At 40.3% G+C, this 21,262-nt stretch overlaps 2 protein-coding genes across 5 annotated transcripts in view; one reads left to right on the plus strand and one right to left on the minus strand.

The window, feature by feature from the left end:
• The window catches only part of efemp1 (EGF containing fibulin extracellular matrix protein 1), a 51,884-nt gene extending 40,044 nt beyond the window's left edge, over positions 1-11,840 (plus strand). For 2 of the 4 annotated variants that reach the window (XM_061789605.1, XM_061789606.1), the window contains 7 exons: positions 2,829-2,951; positions 3,819-3,938; positions 5,434-5,553; positions 6,161-6,280; positions 8,691-8,817; positions 8,901-9,093; positions 9,662-11,840. In XM_061789605.1, the coding sequence (XP_061645589.1) occupies positions 2,829-2,951; positions 3,819-3,938; positions 5,434-5,553; positions 6,161-6,280; positions 8,691-8,817; positions 8,901-9,093; positions 9,662-9,823 (965 nt within the window). In that variant the 3' untranslated portion in view covers positions 9,824-11,840. The remainder of the gene's footprint in view (positions 1-2,828; positions 2,952-3,818; positions 3,939-5,433; positions 5,554-6,160; positions 6,281-8,690; positions 8,818-8,900; positions 9,094-9,661) is intronic. The other 2 variants (XM_061789607.1, XM_061789608.1) reach the window with 2 other exon arrangements.
• A 607-nt stretch (positions 11,841-12,447) lies between these two features.
• tppp3 (tubulin polymerization-promoting protein family member 3) lies at positions 12,448-16,444 on the minus strand. The gene is made up of 4 exons (XM_061790001.1): positions 16,163-16,444; positions 14,634-14,829; positions 14,174-14,327; positions 12,448-12,771 (listed from the first exon to the last, which is right to left on the minus strand). The coding sequence occupies exons 2-4, from the start codon at positions 14,819-14,821 to the stop codon at positions 12,577-12,579; spliced, it is 537 nt and encodes a 178-aa protein (XP_061645985.1). The 5' UTR covers positions 14,822-14,829; positions 16,163-16,444; the 3' UTR covers positions 12,448-12,576.
• Between the last annotated feature and the right edge of the window lie 4,818 nt (positions 16,445-21,262).

Below are 21,262 nucleotides of genomic sequence, written 5' to 3' on the forward strand. Positions count from 1 at the left end.
TACGCCGCAAATATACCGGTCCGGCCCACTTGTGATCAAATTGGGGTGAATATGGCCCCTAAACTAAAATGAATTGGACACCCTTGCTTTAAGGAAATAAAAAGAAGACTCTCTCCAAATAAGAGGCCAAGCGTGTTTGCTTCAAGCTGTTTATTTGTCACTACCAGTTCAAGTTTGCTGGTTAACTGACACGTAAAACAAAAGAATATGAAATATTCTATATTGAAACACCACTATGTTCAATGTTCAATACACTTTATAAACAACCCCAGCTGAAATAAAGTGCTAGTCATAAAAAAACGTGAAAAAAATGACGATTGAACATAGATCATTTAAAAACAATAAAACAATATCAAAGTTAAAATAATACGAACGAATACGACACTGAAACAAGCGCAGATTCTCATGCTGTGTTGGATGCCAAGACATAAAAAAGGGTTTTATAAATTGACAGTGTGTTCCACGCTATAACGCAAAACGCCATAGATGGGCTAACGGAAATGAGTATAGTAGTTATGGTACCTTCATACAGTACTGCTACTTTAACACACACGGAGCAGCAACACATATAGTACAAACAGAGCATATTCTTACAGTAATACCATATTCCCTCTTTGACTACTTGGCAAGGGGTTAGGTACTTTTCTTGACTGCGATGCTATTGAAGTCCTTCACGGCCAACCTTCCGAGCCACATCAATGAGTGTGGATTTCCCGGCACAACATTGCACAACATCCCTTTTGTCTGCCTTGTCTGTGCCCGTATGCGGTTTGCACCTGACGTCTCTCAGGTTGCCCTTCTGGACGAGGCTCGCTTTTGTCTGCTAACGCGCTGAAACGCTTTTGTCTTGTCGCCGAGCCAAAGGTGCACCTATGGCACATGCTACGGGCGCATTTACGTATCCTACGCTCACGTTCAAAAGCTTTGTCTCGTGTGCTTGGATTTGAATGAAAGGAGACAGATTATGCTCGTATCACAAGTTGAAGGAGTTCCCTTCTTTTTTTATACCTTTACAAACTGTTCGGCCAAGACCTGTGTCTGTGTGTCTCGGCCACCTGGGGGCAGTATAATACAGCTATACGTGGAGACAGAGGAGCCGTCGTAACCGCAACAGTAATAGCAGTTGTTCTTCGTAGAGGATAAAGAATATATGCGTGTGATTATTGTTACATTGTCGACGTGTTTCTCCACTGTACAATTGTTTGTTTAATTTCCCATTTGATGGACGAGCAGGGACTCCAGAGACCCAACTATTTGTGTACAAACAATTAAAAAGTCAATTATACATAAATATAAATTGTGTCAAGCTTGAGACAGAATTTTGGCTCTTTTCTTTTTTATCCCATTGTTCAAATCGACGAGCACATTTTTAGCTTTTTCCACTCACTGCAAACATCTTTTTTTTTTTTTTTGCTCTATTTTTGGTCGGCGTGCATGCCAAATCACAAAAATAACGACTCCCTCTTTCCCAATTCTGCAAGCGTGTGCGTGTGTTTGTGTGTGTGGTATTGAGGATAACTCACTTGACATGCTGTGAAACTGATGCCCAATGGCTGTCTGCATGGGGGGGGGGACCACCCAGGAGCACTGCTGCTGGTGGGCCTGCTGAGATGAGAGTGTATGGGCGTGTTTGGACGCTCTTCGTGTGTGTGTGTGTGTGTGTGTGTGCGCGTGCGTGCGGGCGTGCGTGTGAGGGGGGTTTGAGATAGACACACACGTTAAGAAAGAAGAGGAAGAGTGGGTGGGTGGGTGGGTGGGTGGGAGGGAGGTAGCAGATGGCGGTCAATCATACATTACATGAGTTTGAAGGAGAAAAACAGATTACAATCATTTTTTCTGTCATGTTTATGTCAGATAGGGCAAAGATTGACTGTTTACGTTTGTGCTTAATGTGACGTGCCGCATGGTTTATTGCAACTTTAGAATTCAGTTCTAATATGCAAGAAGAAGTGATATATTTGGAAAAAGAATGTGTCTGTTTTGGTCGGTTTAGTGTATGTATTTACAGTGGTACCTTGATTCATGAGTATTTACTTGTCTACAAGTACATTTTTTCCAATGAAATGAATTGAAATGCTATATTCATCCTTTCAAGCAAGGAAAGTAGCATTGTATTGGATGAAAAATGGAAACATAATAAAAGAGAATGTAAATGCTATTTGTGGAATTTTTTTTTTTCAAATAAACATTTTTCATTTTTCTTTTTGTACTTTTTTTTTTGGTGGGCGGGGGGTGGACCAACCCCCAAAATGCTTACAAGCATTTTATCCCCACTTATTCAAGAATTTGGGGGGTTTAATTGTTATAATTAAAATGGGCATCAATTATACGTGGATCTTTGCGATTTGCAGTCCGGCCCGGTCTCTATCCGCACTGTCCCCTGGATTTGTGTGTTGGCTGTGTTTTAAGGGGCGTGGCCTACTGAGTGACATCTGCAGCTGGAGCGTAATTGTCCAGTTATTTCAGTGTGAGCGTCTGGGCGTGAGTCATGGCGTACAGCAGCTTGCTTGAGGGCTTGTCCCGTTCAATAAACGGCTGAAAGTGCATTGTCAACTTTGGCTCTCCTTGTCCGCATGCGAGGGCATTATAGTACCTTAATTTCTCCAATTGAAATTTGTTTTTTTCACTTTACTCGAGCGGCGGTGTCGCTAAAGCTCATACTGCAAATCTTGTCTTGCGACACAAAGCAAAAAAAAAAAAAAAAAAACCACACACTGTTTTTCCGGTCCAAAACCTCACTTTGCTTAGTACGGACACATTGCATGGTTTTGTCTGCCATATGTTTCAGTATACACGTGTGTGTGTGTGTGTGTGTGTGTGGAGCGCAGACGTAGACGAGTGCGCGACAGGCCGATACACTTGTGGGCCCGAGCAGACTTGCTTCAACACCAGGGGCTCGTACAGCTGCCAGTGTCCTGCGGGCTATCAGAGGAACCGAGACCAATGTGTAGGTCAGTCTTTGGCATTTTCCAATGCGTCACTACCACTCTTACTATGCGTTGTTAAATACGATCGGAACCTGGATTTAACAGACTAATGGGGGAGGGGTCGTCCGTTGAAGCCATTTGTCCGTTAATTTGAAGCACATTTATTTCGAGGTCTAAAAACACATGGTACAGAAAATAATGATTGTAAATACAGTAGACTACTGCAATTCGCAAGCGATAGGGACTGGGCGAATAGTGAAAATCTGTGGATAATTAACACCAAAAAAACAAGTGTTTTGGGGTTGGTTTCCTACCAAAAAAGAAAAGCTAATCGTAACTGAAAAAAAAAAAAAACAATAATTGCAGATAGTTGAATCCGTGGGTGCCGAACCCTCACTATGTGGGGATCAACTGTAAATGTACAAATGTTTGAAAGATTTTAAAGTCGCACCTTTTTTGTTTGTTTGTTTTTTATATATACTGTATTTTATGTTTACTTGGGTTATCTTTGTCTGATATTAACAATTGGTTGATGAGCTTAAACATTAGAGTGGAGAAACTATGCCACAAAATAAATATCGGAGAAGGGGGCAAATGCGGCACTGAAGATGAACAAAGTCACATTGAACTAAAAAAATAAAATAAAATATATATATATATATATATATATATATATATATACTCATTTTCAGACCAATTTGATGAAATACAGTTACAAGGATTAATACTGCGTTATGCTTTTTACCACGTTAAAGTGGCCTCACAAATGAATCGAATATTAGGCAGATGGATTCGTATTGACACACTCAGATATCCGTTCATGTCGTGCCTGTGTGTGTGTGTGTGCGTGTGTGTGTGTGTGTGCGCGTGCGCGTGTATGCCTCTCTGCAGACAGAGACGAGTGTGTGCTGTCCCACTACTGCATGCACACGTGTGTGAACACTCAGGGCTCGTACTACTGCGAGTGCAATACAGGTCACCAGTTGGCCACCAACAACCACAGCTGTGTTGGTAAGTCACCCAGAGGACGAGCGCACGCGTGCGTGTTCCGAAGTAGTAAAAGCAGCATTGCTACGCGGCCAAGCGGGCCGCAGGAGTCGTTAATAGTAATCATCATCGCTTATGTTGTGAAGCTTACAAGAACCAGGAGATAAGACCACACATCGGGATGAAATCATGTGGACCGAGTTGGGAAATGTCATTTGCCAAGTTATTAGGTACACATTCACTGGTTAACGGCTGATTAATTTATTCACTACCGTGGACTCGTCAACCGTTTACTGGCACCAATATATTTGTCAAGTACGTTTTTCAGCAGGTAGCCATGGAAGAGGGCCTCGCCCCGCTTGGCGGTGACAAACAGACGCCAGTAGATGGCAGCGTTGCAATCACTTTGGTTTTGAAGTCAACACAGCTTTTAAATCGAAGATACAAATTGGGCTGTGAGTCTAGGCTTGTCACGTCAACGATGACGGAGAGAAAAGCCAACAAGTTGGACGTCAGGCAAGTTTAGGCACCTCGCACTCCAACAGATGATGTGTCGCTGTGGGTAGTCGAAAGTGTGTGTCGCAATTGGGAGAAAAGATGATGAAGTGCAGGGAGTGAATGAGGAACGCCACTCCTTTCACTTCATATTTGTACGTCTGTCAATAAATTATTATCTTCTGTCTTTTCTCAGTCTTGCTTTTGTTGTTTTATGGTTGGAGGTGTCCTAAGAGCAAAACATATTCATAAAACGCACATTTTTATCCACTATTCATCTTCTACTGCTGGAAATGGAAAACGCTAGAAACAAACTTTTTTTTCTGGAGAAAAGAGAGTCTACTTGTTCGATGCTCATATTGTCACAGAACAGAATATTCGGTGGGTCTTGCAAGATCAAAATGCCCCAAAACGGCAGATATGATGGGCAACTCTGCTTTGAAAACAAGTAATATTGATTGTTTTTTTTTTAAATGAATTCTAGATCAAATAAACACTTTATAATTTCATCTATTATTGCCTTTGAATGGTGGTGTAGGTACATGTGATGTTTTAGGTTTGTATTTTTATTTTAATCCATTTCAAAACATTTTTTGGGGGGTTTGTCATTATGGGGTGTTGTGTGTAGAATTTTGTGCACAATAATGAATTTAATCCATTTTTGGAATAATGCTTTATGTAACATAACCAAATGCTGAAACAGTTAAGCGCTATTCACACTTTCCAAAAGACTTATTAGAGATCATAAATTGGATAAAAGTGGTCTTAACTTCTAAAATAGCAACATGTATGTATGTATGTACGTTATAACCATTATACTTATTAAATAAATAGAATGAGCGGTATTCATTCAGCCCATACAAAAATATGCAGAAGGCAGATAAAAGAGCCTTAAGTCCTCCCGCTGGCGGACTGCAACGTGACGTAGTTTACCGTTGCTAACGTAATTATCTGCCTGTGTATTAATGTAGCACATCGACACGGAACGTGTCTATTCACAAGTCGCATTGCGTCATGTTGTTAGATGCCAACGAATGCGACACACAGAATCCATGTCAGCACCACTGCTACAACCTGATTGGCTCCTTCTTGTGCCAGTGCGACCAGGGCCATGAGCTGGCCCCGGACTTGGTCTCCTGTCAAGGTAAACGCCATGCATCACATACTGTATATACTGTATACACGACTCCCAAAAAGGATTGGTGAATTGGGATTTCCGGTGAAATGTCAGGATGAACCTAAAATGCGCTATAACCATTCCAGGTGAACTTAATTGGAGCCTTTGTCCAACTGTTCAATGTTTTGCACAGCTTTCTGGTCTCCTACAAGAACTGGTGTTTGATCCACAAACTAGGCCAATACACTTCCAAGGACATCCACTTCTTTGCCTCCGTAATATTGTAGCAGTCTCAGCTCAATGGACGGGCAAGGGAGATCATTCTAAGATTCAAAACTTGCGCTCTATTTCTTCATTCTGTAGCTTTGGTCTGCTGTGGACGTTGTCTTGACATTGCGAATGTTTATGTTTCTCTGTCTACCAACATGTCTTGTTTCATCCAAAATTCAATCATCCAATCGAATTCATTTGGCCATTTAGTATTTCAACGTTGACAGAATGTCAAATTAAGTGTAAAGGTTATAGTGCATTTTCGGTCCATGCAAAAATTTCACCCCAGAGCTCGGAATCCGTAAATATTTGCGAGTAGTGTATCATGACTTCATTGACGTGTATGTTATTGTTTTCTGCGCAGACATTAACGAATGTAGCTTCTCCAGCTACATGTGTCAGTACCAGTGCATCAACAGTCCGGGGAGTTACTCGTGCGAGTGCCCTGAGGGATACCAGCTGCAGGGCAACCGGTTGTGTCAAGGTACTGGAACGTCTTCCACCAATCAGTCTTCTGGTACAGTGGTCCCCAACCTTTTTTTATGCTGCGGATCGGTTTCCATCCATCCATTTTCCATACTGCTGGATTCTATCCCAGCAGATTTTGGGCACGAGGCGGTAGAACTTAAATAGAGATAGAACTTAAATTAGGTTTAGACAGTGTTGTTTGGATTTTGGCAGTTTCTTTAAGCGGTAAAAATCATCTGATGTTATTGATTGATTTAAAAATGTAGGTCTGAGTCCAATATTACCCCCAGGTTTCTAACTTATCAGGTTTTAGAGAGAGAATCTCAAGGTGACTGATAACACTTTGTCTTTGTTTCTGTGCGCTTTCAGTTCTTCAGTCTAGTTGGAGGAAATTGTTTTGCAGTACACACTGATCTGTTCGATGCAGTGAATCTACAGACCCATGTTCACCTGCCGTCAGTGATATGTAGATCTGAGTATCATCTCCGTAGTTGTGGTAGCATACCTTATAGCTGCGTGTTAGCTGGCCTAAAGGAAGCGTGTACAGATGGAACAATATGGGTACCAGTATTGACCCTTGGGGAACACCACACCGATCTCAACAAAGTACGTTCTGTCCTTGAGATAGAACTTAAACCAGGTTAGAGCAGTATAAGAGATTCCCACTCAGTGTTCTAACCTCTGTAATAAGATCACCCGGTCGACTGTGTCAAAGACAGCACTCAGGACCAGTAGAAGTACGAGTGAGACTTTGCCTGCATGTGCGTTCAAGCGGATATAATGCGTCGCAGTGGACAGAGATGTCTCAGTGCTGTGATGGGGCCTAAAAAACCTCAGAACTGCGAGGCGTACGTGCACACAACTAGGTTCGCTCTGTCGTCAATATTATGCAATATTATGTACTATAATACGGTATTGAGTCAAAATATGTGGAAGGTAGTTGTTGTAATTAGTGGGAGCCCTGCGCTTGTTTCTCTTCAACGATCCGGTCCCATCGTGGGGTAACGGGAGACAATGACACCCAAAGTGTCAAAAACAAATGATACTCGGATTCTAATGTTCAGTCTTCCCAAGTAACTTGGTTTTGGTTGCCGTCAGTGCAGAAAATCCCACTTCAGCACGTGGCCCAGTGGTTCGGGACTGCTGTTCTAGCCCTTGAGGGTCTTTATTACTTCTCCCAAGTAGGGGCTGTTTTCAGATGGAGTTCATGTAAATGCCATAACAAATGCTGCTTAAATAGTCGAAGCACCGAAGGTAAAGACAAACTTCGAAGTTCATCCATTTTGATCAATTACAACATAACATAGTCATCCTTAAAACCTTGGTGTAAAACTGTACAGGTAATGTTTGAAGTAACCTTTTGACATTCTTACCACAATCAGACAATCAACAGAATTCATATCCATGGATGAATCGATTATTATGCCTATCTCACGATTAGAAGTGGGCCTCCCCTCTCAAGCAGCACTCCAAGCCAACATGGTGTTTCCGCTCTAAGCCACCTCAGTGAATTGGCACACACACGCCGTGTTAGTTTTTGAAGTGGATTTATTTGATGTTATGTTTTTGCCCTCGCGGCCTCGGTCAGGTGCATGCCTCTGGAGGGGCGCCCGTGAATCCTGCCGCTTGTGCGAGGGACGAGATGAATCCACGTCGCTGTGCCGCAAATAGACCTGCGCTTTGGGCTACCTATTTTTTCATGGCCCTGCCCCTAATGACCTTTTGCATAACTGGCGTCAGCCATGCAGGATCCCCCCCTGACTATACTCCTTGGCGGTGGGCCGTGCATTTGGTACCTGAGCCTTCATTGGAAACTTACCCGACTTAATCCACCGCTTCATAGCGCCACAATCATGTCGAGCAGCTTGGCTCTAACAAACCGGTCGAAGGACGGAAAAGCACTGCTGTTTTTGTGAGGACTCATTTGAAATCTGGTCTTTTAAAATGCAAACAAATATCTTCTAAATTGGCTGCACTACAGAGACGAGTGTAGTTGACAATGGGCAAGAACATATGAGGTTTTAAAACTGTCGTTTTAAAATCAAGTCGTTTTCTCCACTCTCGGACGCTAAATGCACTGAAACCACGCCACGCCCAACTGTCAATCAAACACCATTTCTACGACCAGGAAAAATGGATGCTACTTTGTCTTGCATCTACACATTACTACATGTTTGAAAAGATATCCGCTTGAAGCTTGCACTCGGTCGTCGTGGGGCTTTTTTCATGTCGTGATGAGGCGCTCTGAAGCGGCCTTTCTCGGTGTGATGTGCGTGCACTCATGGCAGACAACGAGGCATTCTTAAGCGGCCACGCCAGGAGACCGTCTGATCCCAATCAATCACGTTCGTAATCAAAATCAGTAAGGTTCCTGCTCGTAGCTATATTTTAACATGGTGTCGTTTTGTTTGTCGTGGCATGACCAGACGTGAACGAGTGCGAGACGGGCACACACAACTGCCAAGACGATGAGATGTGCTGGAACTATTACGGTGGTTTCCGCTGTTATCCCAGAAACCCCTGCGAGGCGCCTTACACCCAATCCTCGGAAAAGTGCGTCAACGCCACCCGCTCGTTTTGCATCTATGTTGTTGGTCCTTCGGTAAAAGTCGGGCAACCGTTGTGCATTTTTGCAGCCGCTGCATCTGCCGCTCTCAGACCGAGTGCCAAGGCCTGCCGCCGTCCATCGTCTACAAGTACATGAGCATCCAGGCCGAGCGGCCCGTGCCCGCCGACATCTTCCAGATCCAAGCCACCAGCACCTACGTCAACACGCAGAACAACTTCCGGATCAAAGCCGGGAATGAGGCGGGGGACTTCTTCCTCCGGGTAAGTTGTACAGTACGCTGGGATATTTAACATTCTGTGTAAATACTCGGGCAAAATACAGTGGAATGAGATTCATTCTTTTTGAATCCCCTCCAGCCCACCAAAAAAACACCACAATTAGTTTTGTTACGGGTTTTTGATCAAGAAAAAGAATAACAGTGTATTATGTAAAAACAAAAAAGAGAGATTGTACAGTAAATATAATTTGATAAAGTGTCATTAGTTTACATACTGTAGTACTGTAGTTGTTGGATGCGGTGTGGTGTGTTGGTGTGTCTTTAAGAGGCGTGGCCCAGTGAGTGACGTTCTCTTATTGTATTGTATCGTTGTTATACAAGACAGTGCTGTTTTACTTTCATAAAAAAAAACTTTGTATTTGAAATAGATCATTGCATTGATATTGTAAGTGTCAATTAGTTCAGAGTAAATTGACTTACGAACTTGAATTAAACTTGAAAGTAAGTCAAAGTACGACCAAAGTTGCTACGAGGAAATACGGATTCGATTAATCGTTCGTCAAACTCCGATTGTCTTCCTGACGTAATTGACCGATGCCTTGCCACCGCAGCGTTCCAGCAACGTGAGCGCCATGCTGGTGCTCACCAAGCCTCTGTCGGGCCCCAGGGAGTACGTGGTGGACCTGGAGATGATCACGCACCACCTGATCATGAACTACCACTCCAGCTCCCTGCTGAGGCTCACCATCATCGTCGGGGCGTACGCCTTCTAAACATCCACCGCACGAACGCAGCCAATGTCTGTCTCCGCGTAGCATACTGTACATTTCCCATACTTTACGTTATAATACATAGAATAGGAGAGCTCGCATACAGTAAGTGCCCACCGGGCGGCGACGAAGAAGAGGGGGGGGAAAAAGCAAGATATGCTCCATGTGCAAGAAACTCCGCCGAGGTTTCAAAATCATCTAGAATGGAAATAGCTTAAATTAAGAATGAAGAATACAAAATGTAACAATATCCTTAGATTTTAAAAAAAGATACAGCCTGATTTTAGGTGATTACATATTAAACGGAGGTTTCCATGTGAAATTGAAATTGCGCATTCTGAGTCAAATCCAAATTAAACCTGGTTTAAACTTCCAATTTTATTCCAATCAATTTGGAGTTGAACAGATATAAGCCACTCCATGTTAAATTGAAATTGCGCAATCTGAAAATAGGAAGCGGATCCGGATTAAACCTGGTTTGTCATTACAAATCTTGATCCTTGAAAAAATATCAAATTTCATTGAAATCACAAAACTTTACAGATATAATGACAAAAAATATAAACACCTGATCATTTTAAATAGGGTTATCTGGAATAGATCCAGATTAAATATGGTTTTACAAAAATATAAACACCTAACTTTGTTAAATGGGATCACCTGGATGGGATCCAGATTGATATACATTTGAAATCATGTGTAAAGCCAGTATGAACATGTACAATTTTGTTCAAATTGGATACGATTTGATGGAAAGACAAACCCCAAAAGTGAATGGAATTATCTGGATTGGATGCAGATTAAAACAGGTTCGACATTATATATTTAAACCCTGCATGCCGTTGTGTTCAAATTGAATACAATTTGACAGAACTATAAACCCCTGACCATGTTAAATGGGATTATTTGGATCAGATCCAGATTGAAACAGGTTTGACATGGTTCAAGCCTGTATGAATGTGTACAATTTCCTTCAATTGTTGACAGCTATACTGCCAACGCTTGACCATGTTGAGCGGGATTTTCTTGATCGAGATTAAAATGGGTTTCACATCACACGTTTCAAGCCTGCATTAATGTACAATTCCGTTCAGATTTGATACTATTTGACAAGGTATAAACACCTGTGGGATTTTCAAAATGACGTTTAAATTAGCGTAAATGCACCACCAGGATCAGATCCAGATTTAACTTGAGTTAACATATTGATAGCAAAATGTGGTTCGAATTTTGATCATATTCTATGATGTCAGGAAATAACTTACCCATTCATTAAAAATCCATGTTGATGTATTAAAAACTGCCTCCAAGAAATTATACACAAAGCAACCTGAAGCACAGTATTTTACAAAGCTTTCAAATGAAAGCTTCTCATTTTTTTCTTTTGCGCCATCAAGACGTTTGTGTACCGTTGTGCTCACGAGTTATTTCTCAATTTCCCGGAAAGCTTCAGAGACGAGACATCATGCCAGCCAGCGAGTCGCTTGCTTCATACGCATCAAGTCATGTACATAGGTAACAAATCCGAGAGAGAAAAAGCTGCCACAATGGGTGTCTTTAATGTGGCCGAGCTGTTAATACCTTTCGCCGCTAACACTTCCAACGCCAATAACAGGAAATGTGGACGCCAGCTAGCCGGCCTGTGGGTCACTCAACTCCACCCAGTGCTGCTTCACGCGTCACATAGTAGCGGCTCACTAATGCAGCACTTTTTAGCCCGCGTGCAGCACATATGGAGGACGTGTGTGTAGCCTTGACTTAAAAAAACTCAACAAAAAAAAAACTTATTAACTAACTTGGTCGTCAGCCATCGTGCCTTAAAGGGACAGGAGCAAAAAATTCCCCCATCACGCACAGCACTAATCAAATCGTTCATGCTTTTCGTATATTGTTTATATCTATATATATATTTTTGGGTCTCATATTTAAAATATATTTTTTGAAATACGTATCTTGTATCGAATGTTTGTACCCGGAAGAGCAACAAGTTATATTGTGGAATAAAATGATTTCCAAAGAATGTTGTCTTTAAATGTGTTTTATTAGTAGTAGTAGTTGTTGTATTCCAATTATATATATATATATATATATATATATTTTTTTTTTTTTTTTTTTTTTAATTAAAATTTAATATTGCTGCAGCTTGCTAAACAGTTGTGACCGTCGTACTTCATACTGCCCCCAGGTGACCAAGGTATGCACACCAGAAGGAGCCGCACAATGTACAATACTTAAGAGTGCTATTTTTCTTGTTAAAAAACAAAAAAGGTTCCAAAAGGCCTTTTTTATGGCCTGGAACAGATTCAAACTCATTCGCTGCCAGCTTTCCCAGTTAACATGGATCTTTGACTTCTAAAGCCGTCAATGGCAGTGAATGTTTTAATGGCATTTCCATTCAGTAATGGGAAAAGATGATTTGATATTTCATTATACTTATTGTCAAGGTCAACGATTTAATTTCGTGGCCACCACAGTAATTTTCTGGCCCCAGAGAAAAACAATCCTCGCTCTGCCACTGTCAAGGTGCCGCAGAATTTCCATTTTTATTGTCTCTTATTGGTATTTGCCCCTACTTTGTGGTCTTTTGTGAAATGGTCTTCTTTGGACTACTTGCTGACACACACACGTAACGACAGGAAGTATTTAATGATATTTCCTGTCCTTTAGTCACCAGACAGGAAGTAACGCACACAGTGACAGGTGAGGGTCAAAGTTGAAGGCTGCCTCCACTTCCTGTCGGCGTGCGTGTGTTGCGCTCATTTGTCGGCCTTTAGTTTGGCGTCGTACGTTCCTTCGCTCTTGTAGGCGCCAACGTATCCCGAGTTGCTGACGATGTCTTCTCGTCCCTCGCGTCCTCGTCCTCGTCCGCTCTCGTCAAAGCGTTCTTTGTGCGACCCCGTGTACAAAGACGTGTCCGTCAGACGGTCAACGGCGCCAGCCTTCAAGGACTTCTGAACAACACAAAACAACAACACACCGGAGTACACGCCACAGTAGGATGACTTTTGCTACACTTGGATGTATATGTGCGAGCCAACCCGAAACTTATTAATGCTAACACCAACACTAATGTTAACCCTAACGCTATAACCTTAATGCTAACAGTAACCCTTAAGGAATCTAACCCCTAACATAACACACATGCTGTTCATGCTTTTAATAATGCTAAAGCTAACAAACTCCAATGCTAACGGCAATGCTAATCCAAACAGAATGCTTTGCTTTGTTAACACTAATCCTAATGCCAAACATAACTCCAACGCTAATGCCAATGCGCAACCTAACATCAAAGCTAATGCTAACACTATTAATACTAATGCTAACCTTTCATTAATGCAAATTTTAACCCTAATGCCAATACAAACGCTAATGATTTGCTAACGATAATGTTGATGCCAATGCTGAAGCTAACCATGGACCTCGAACTCTTTTTCAGGGAAAAACTAACCTTTTTTTGTCCAAGTTTCTTCAAATAAGTAAATAAAAGTAAATATTGAAAAATGTATTGAAAAGGATTTTGAGGATTTTTTTGTTTCACAAGAAAGTCATATTTAAAAAAAAAAAAAGGTTGAGACATTCATTGTTTGACATAATGGTTGACACTGAAATGTTATTGGTTCGTCAAAACGTTTTCTGGATATTGTTTTATATATATATATATATATATAATAAAAAGTCAGATTTCTTTCAATATAGTTGTTTACTGTATGTAAGAACATTTTCTCTTTTTTCCCAAGAAAATAGTTGGAATGATCTAAAAATCTTGTTTTCCATTCTAAAATTGAGAAATTTTATTTTTTAAAAGTCCGATTTATTTTCAATATATACTTTTTACATCTGTTGTGCATTATCAGAAAAAACGTTTGAATTATTTAGAAAAAAACCTTTGGGGGGGGGTTAGATTTTCTCAGAGAATGATACTTTTTTTCAATACATTTAGTTTATTTAGTTTGACTTTATTTCAAGTGCTGTGTATTTGAGAAAAATATGACTATAATATAATAATAATATAACATAACATGTTTTTATTTTTTTCAAATAATTTTTGGAGATGGATTTTTGATGATGGATTGTATTTCAAAATGTTTTTTTTTTCTTTTGGGAAATAAGTTTTGGAATTATTTATGAAAATATTAGGGGGGTGTCCTATTTTTCAAGCAATAGTACTTTAAAACATTTTTTCAATAAGTTTTTTTGTTTTAGAAAAAAAGTCAGATTTTCTTCATCAAAATCAGATTTTCTTCATCAAATTAGTATTTTCTGTCCAATTCTTTTAGATAAAGTATATTTTAAATCAGATTATTTTTTTTTTCGTGGAAAATTGCTTAGTTCTACCAATAAAGTTTTTCTGACCGTGACTCCGACTTTGCTGGGCTCTGCGGCCTGTGCCAGCTGGTAGATGGCCGTGATGGCCTCCTCGCGACTTTTTCCTTTGAACCTCTGAGGCGCTAACTCCTTTAGAGCTTGCTGGAACTCATCAAAGTTGATCACGCGGGATGACTTCTGCCTACACAAATACACACAAACACACAAGCATACAAAATGACTCGATGGAGGCCGAGAGCCCCTTTCAGGCCACCAGTCTTTCCCATCCTTTATTGAGCGAACTTAAACTTTTCATTGTTTCCGTGACCAAGTTCCTCACTAAATTGTTTCATATATCTGACAAACACAAAAATACAAAATGAGAACACTCGCAAGGACCTGCTGTAGGTCATAGGTCACAGCTCACCCCCAGACGCTCATGTGCAGACTAACTCGAGTCCAGATCTTGACCCGACTCACTCTATACTGCCTGGGAAAGATTTCTCACTTGACTTTGGAGAAGACGATGTCGACGTCGGTTCCGCTGACGTTCTTGCCGTCGATGATCTTGCAGTCCTTGCAGAGTTTGGCCCAGTTCTTCCCGTTCAGTTCCCGTCCGCTGGCGTGCGCGTCGCCGTGGACCGCGAAGCGACTGAATGCAGACAACAGCGACTCCAAGTTCACGCTCTCAGCCATCGCTTGGCCTGCAACAAACACAACCAAGAGTAGCGGTCGAACCAGAAAAGGTAGAACCAGAAGAAACTGAATAATAGAACAACTATTAGTAGAACAGAGTAGAAGTAGAAAAAAGAGTAGAACCAGAATAAGTAGAACAAAAGGTAGTAGAACAAGTTGAAGTAGAACTAGTAGAACCAGAAGTAGAACAAGAGGAAGTAGCACTCAAAAAAGTAAACAAAGGGTAGTAAAATAAGTTGAAGTCAAACAGAAAAAAATACAAGAACAAGAAACAGGGAAACTAGTAGAACCAGAAGAAATCTAATTAGTGAAACCAGAAAAAAGGAGAACAAAGGGTAGAACCAGCAAAAGTAAAACAAGTAGAAGTCGAACAAGAAATAAGAGACAAGTACAGCAACAAGTAGAACCAGAAGTAGAACAAGAAAAAGTGGAAATAGAAAACACTTCAGTAAAAAGGAGTGTAACAGGCACAAAAAACAGAAAAGTAGTAGAATATAATGTAGAACGAGAAGTACTAATAGAACCAGAAAAAAATGTAGATTTGAAGGTATGACACTTCAAATAAAATGTAAAATACACTGAAAAAGTTGAATGTTTCAAGAAGACAATTATACTTTTATGTTGAATGAAAATGTCATCCAGGTTCAAGGTTGTTTATTTAAAAATTGTAAAAAATAAAATAAAATTTGAAAAAAGTTAAGCTATCAACACTACGTTTATATATATATTCTATTTTTATTTTAAAAATAAAAACATTTAAGTCAAATGTTACAAGGTATTGTGAATTTTTTTATCAATACATTGTTAACAATAAATCATACTATTAACTTTTGGCTGTTTGAATACTTTTAATGAAAATGTCATCCAGTTTCAGGGCTATGTTTATTTAAAAATTGTAGAAAAAAGAAAAAAATTAAGCTATCAATACTACATTTATATATATATATAATTCTATTTTTATTTTAAAAATAAAAACATTTAAGTGGAATGTTACAAGGTATCGTGAATGTTTTTTATCGACACATTTTTAATGTTACAATATATCATTCTATAAACTTTTGGCTTAGTCAATAAAACTACATCAAGTTGTTTGGCTGCTTTGCCAAGAATGACCTAAACCTCTATTGGCACAATATCCGAGGTGGAAAATGAGACGTGAACGCCTCACTAGCTCGGATTGGTTACTTTGAAACCCGACGGAAGCCGCAAAGTCAGTTTTCCGGAATCCAGAGTAGACAATATATGTTCGTTTAATGACATTTTAAATGAAAACATGATCATTTGATGTTGATAACAATCCCATCAGACATTTCCCTTTCCCTGCGTAGTGTTTTGACAAACCTTATTTGTTGTTGTTGTCGTGGTCAAAATGTGGTGAAGAAGTGAATTGAAAACTCCCATTCATAACAAGCGCAAGCACTAAAAACGAAAACACAGAGAAAACGTTTTAAAACGTTCTTTTTGTGAATCAATGTCACGTATGTGACGTCACAGCAGGCCACATGGTTTACATTGCTGTGACCCTAAACGAACAACGACGAGATACGTCAATTAAGGGATTATGTGTGTTCGATTGTGAATCTGCACGTGGGTGAGTGCGTGCGTGTGCATGTGCGTAATTAAGAGTTTTTGCGTGCGCGTGAATGATGTATGCGTGAATTTGCATACGAGTGTGCATGTGCATGTTTATATGAATATTTTAGTGAGTGTTTTAAAACTACACAAAGTGAAGGTCTCACACACACACACACACGCAAACACAGTAGGATTATGATTTGCCACATAAAAACACGTGCACAAAATCACACACGTGTGCGTTTACTGGACAAGAGAGCAGCTGATTTGCATGCTCATTTGCATAATATGTATAGCATGCAAATAGGAAGTCATGAATGCTCGCACTCAAACGACCAAATACATTTGAAACTAAAATCGAAGGATGGGCGAGTACCGATACCAGGTATTGGGTACTTGTGGAGACCGCCGATACCAGCCACTGATATGTAAGGCAAAAAAAAAAAGAACAAAATCTGACATCTAGTAAGTCCTCCTTACCAGTAGAAGGCGCTACTCAGCGGTGGTTCAACACATTGGGGGGGGAAGAAAAGAAAGGTGTTTGTTCACAATTTTCCGTCATTGCGTTCATGGAAATTGAACGCATCAAAAGGAATAGTGGTATAGTGGTACTAGTATCGGTCTGAGAAAAAAGTGGTGATCCTGACCTAAATCCCCCAACCACACACACGACTACACACACGCTTGTTTAGAAAATGTTGGGAGTGGTTTGCTGGTAAGTTATTACTCGCGTTGCGTTGTGTGGAACTTGTAAGACGAGCCGCGATGTGTCATTGTTTCCCATCCTTAGCCCCCGCGCTGTTATTGATTTATTTTTAATTTTTTTGCAGTTAGTGTGTGAGTCAACCACCCAGGGGGGATCCTTTACCCTCCCTCCACTCCATCACCTTCACTTTGTTTGCACCACTTTCGAACCGTTCATGTTTTGGATGACTATCCCACTCAGGAGATCAATAGCGAGTGACTTCGCGTGCGCTGGAGCACTTCATCAATTACGATCACCGCGTTCCGTCAAATGATCGATCAATGATTTATTTTTTTCTTTTGCCCCCCCACCCCAAAGAAAAAGGGTCACAAGTCACGCAGGGTTAGGGTTTCAAGCCAGGGTGATGGTTTTAAACAAGAGTTAGTGTTATAAAGTAGGGTTTTAAACAAGGGTTAGGGTTTTAAAATTATGTTTCAAGCCAAGGTTAGGGTTTCATGCATGAGTTAGGGTTTCAAACAGGAGTCCGGGTTGCAAAATGTTACAGTTTCAAAAGAGGGTATCAAGCCACGGTTAGGGTTTCAAACAAGAGTCTGGGTTTCAAGCTGGGGTTGGAGTTTGAAATTAGGGTTTGGAACAGATGTTAGGGTTTCAAGCCGGGATTAGGGTGTCAAATAAGCGTAAGAATGTCAAATTTGGGTTTCAAACAAGGGCTAGAGTTTGAAATTAGGCTTGCAAGCCACAGTGAGGGTTTCAACATCAAGTTTTAGGTCGGGGTTCGGATTTCGAATGAGAATTTCAAGCCAAAACTCTTTTGAGATTTGTTTATGTGATTGCACCGTTAGATCAACATTTTGTAACCATTGCCTCATGATTTCCAGTCAACTAACATCAGGGGAAATAGAAAGGAGCCTTTGTTACAGTATGTCCCCAACACACGAATGAAACACAACATTACCAGCGACGATAGCAGCCAGGACACCTCCTCTGGTGTTCCGTTAGCCTCGCTGCTAACGAACGCCACTCTTCACTTGTGTGTCTGCAATGTTTAGCATTCATTAGCACGTTAGCTCATGATGATGTTGTTTCGGTGACATTTGGTGCCTGGGCCTTCACTGGGGACTTCATCAATATTTTTCTAATAACATGACAAAAACATTGAAAAAATGAATTCAAGTAAGTAAAAAAACACCAGAGATGCTATTTATTCCGTGTTTTAATATCTGCAGATTGCTACAGACGTGGCTGTAACAAGCTTTGATCTGACCGACCAATCACAGGATGGAAAAATAGTTACGTCTTTGAGCGCCTTCTTTCGTTTCAAAGGAAGGTTTCAAGCCAGGGTTCGGGTTCCAAACAAAGGTTAAGATTTCCAATTAGGGTTTTAATCAAGGATTGGGCTTTTTTAAATAGGAAAGTTAGCTGTAACAAGTTTTGCTCTGACCGACCAATCAGAGGATGGAAAAATGCCGACCTCATCGAGTGCTAGCTTGAGGATGAATTTGAAATCAGATCGGTTGAAGAAACAATCCCAATTACTAATATTCAGTAGTAACATCGGGCTGCAGAACCGATTCTGAAGGCCTTCGGCAGATTAGATTCACACGGCAACACAGAGGCTAAATCTGATTGGAGAAAAAAATTCAACGCAACATAGCCCAGTTGTTGTCCTCCGTTCTTATTACTTTGATTCAACAAGACAGGCCCCCCGGGGGTGGAGACAGTGTAATTATATCCCGACAATGAATGGGCCCGCTCTTCGGAGAGCACCACCACAAACCTGTTCGTCCTTTTTCATTTCTCTCTCTCTCTCTCTCTCTCTCTCTCTCTTTTTTTTTGTAGCTCGCCAAGGAAGCATTTGAATTATGACACAATTACAAGGTTTATTAGTCTTTATTATTCTTGTCAGAGGGCCCGTTTAGCGTGTTGACTTTGACACGCGCGATCTAATCAGATCCCACATGAGAGCTGCATCAAAAATGGTGCCATTGCAGAGGTAATATTGCTCATATCATATGTTTAGTATGTATAGCCATAACGTACGTATATACTTGAATTTATCAATGTAGATTTTTTAATGCATTTTTTGTAATTAATATACATTTTTCTGTATCAAGGGTATGTAATTTATTTAAATTATTATTAATGAAGGGTATTAGATTCATTCTATTGAATTAAATGATTTATTAGTGTCATTTTCTGGGGGGGATAAATCATCAAATTATTCATTAATGTTGATTTGAATGAATCTGTTCAATCAGATTTTTAATTACTTTCATGTCATGAATCAATTTAAATCATCAATTCAATCATTAAATTAACGGTGTTTAATATATTACATTATCATTCAATATGAATTTATTTATGGGTTAATTTTGATGTGATCAAATGGTATTGTTTTTGAATGTGTAATTACAGTCAACATGAATTTAATGTTATCAAATCAATGCCATTAAATCATGAATTAATGGTAATGTTGTTGAACCAATGCAATTTGAAAAAAAAAAAGATCATTTTAAAATGATTGAATCAATGTGATTGCTTTGGTGATGGATAGATAGATAGATAGATACTACTTTTCCTTTTTTTTTTTTTTTTTTTTTTTACTCCATATTTTCTACGAGATGGCCACTGCATGCGTGGGCGTGAGCACATGCATGAGTGGCAGCCGTCAAGACGAGCAGGTGAGGGCAGGTGAGGAGTCGGGGTGGAGGCCTCTGGATGCGCCAGGATGCGTGTGTTACCGCCGGGGCTGCTGGGAAATAATAACGAGCTGGAGGCTGGCTGGCTGGCTCGCCGCCTGATCAAATTCCTCGTGCGGCCTCGTATCTATGCCTACCAAAAATATTCGGCATACCAGCAAGGTTTTGTTGACTTGTCCGAGCAGGGCGCACGCTGTTGCCTTGCCAAGCGTTACCACCTTTCTCAAGCAGCCAACAGTCGATTCTCATGCCCTCAATTTAAACTTCATGATCTTGTTTGTAGATGAGCGTGCCAAATTCATCAGCCACAACATCAAGCACGCAAAAGGATCTAATACAAGAGCTGTATCAACAATTCTGCCTTTACAACTTTGATAATGCTCAGTTTTGATAGGCACTGACACAGAGGTAGTAATTTCGCAGGCTGGTTCATGTGGTTGTTTGTAATGGTGTCATTTTGTTGTTAAACGATACACCGCAAACGACGACGCATGCCGTTCCGACTCTGACCTGTAAGGGGCAGCACGGAGCCACGGGGTAGCCAGACTGTCGGAGAAATACAAAGAGGAAGACATTGAAATTGCAACAAAGCTAGGCTAACTGTTAGCTTATCTCGACATTGTAAAGCATTTGCGTACTCCACTTAAGCGAACCAAAATCTTAGATTTTGCTCTCAGTCTGACGAAGTTCACGCCACAAAGACGATATTACACTATCGGTATCACATATCCATGTGATATTAGTCAAAAGTGTATTTTTGTTTTTCACAAGCTTTACCTTCCTGAACTGTATACAAAGACAGATACTTTATCCCATTTGTCGTTGTACCTTGATATTAGCATTATTATATTTGACGGTGTCAATCAAAACCAAAGCATTATTATTATTATTATTATTATTATTTTGTAAAGGCTGTTTTTTTTGTGCAGTTCTGTTGTTTTCATCACTCGTATTGGTCACTGTGAAAGCAATACGGGCAGGTACAAATTTAGCAATTCAATTAAGTTTCCATTCAGAGCATTTGTGGGGGAAAGGCAATTCTAAATACAAAATCAAATCACAGAGGAATTGAGCCACTGAGAACTAGAGTGGCCTGACTCCATTTTTGTCATGCAAGTACAGAAATGAATAGAGAAAAGTCAAACCTTTCAGATGAATACTAGTTGAAATCAAGTTTAAGTCCAATTTTGACTATAGCTCATCAAAATCATTATATCTGGCAAAATGCCAAAACCTGAGGATAACCAGCATCCAGAAATAATTATTGCCATATAAATCACCTAGGTATCAATCCCGCTGATTTTATTGCAGCCATAAAACTTGAAATCACCCTCCCGCAAAAGGACAACAATTGGAATTAGCCCACTGTAATTCTCAGCGGCTCTACTAAAAAGTCAAAGAACACTGAAACCGAAAAGGCTCATAATATAGAATACGAAGTATTTATTCTACTCTGCGCAG

Source organism: Phyllopteryx taeniolatus, chromosome 11 (assembly GCF_024500385.1).
Source record: "Phyllopteryx taeniolatus isolate TA_2022b chromosome 11, UOR_Ptae_1.2, whole genome shotgun sequence".
NCBI lineage: Eukaryota > Metazoa > Chordata > Actinopteri > Syngnathiformes > Syngnathidae > Phyllopteryx > Phyllopteryx taeniolatus.

What these genes read in the sequence shown, in the direction of transcription:
- tppp3 (XM_061790001.1), bottom strand. Translation starts at nt 14,821, where the DNA reads ATGGCTGAGAGCGTGAACTTGGAGTCGCTGTTGTCTGCATTCAGTCGC. An exon ending in ATCGTCTTCTCCAAAGTCAA is followed by an intron (nt 14,328 to 14,633) that starts GTGAGAAATCTT and finishes GTATTTGTGTAG; the next exon opens with GCAGAAGTCATCCCGCGTGA. An exon ending in CCAGCAAAGTCGGAGTCACG is followed by an intron (nt 12,772 to 14,173) that starts GTCAGAAAAACT and finishes TGTGTTGTTCAG; the next exon opens with AAGTCCTTGAAGGCTGGCGC.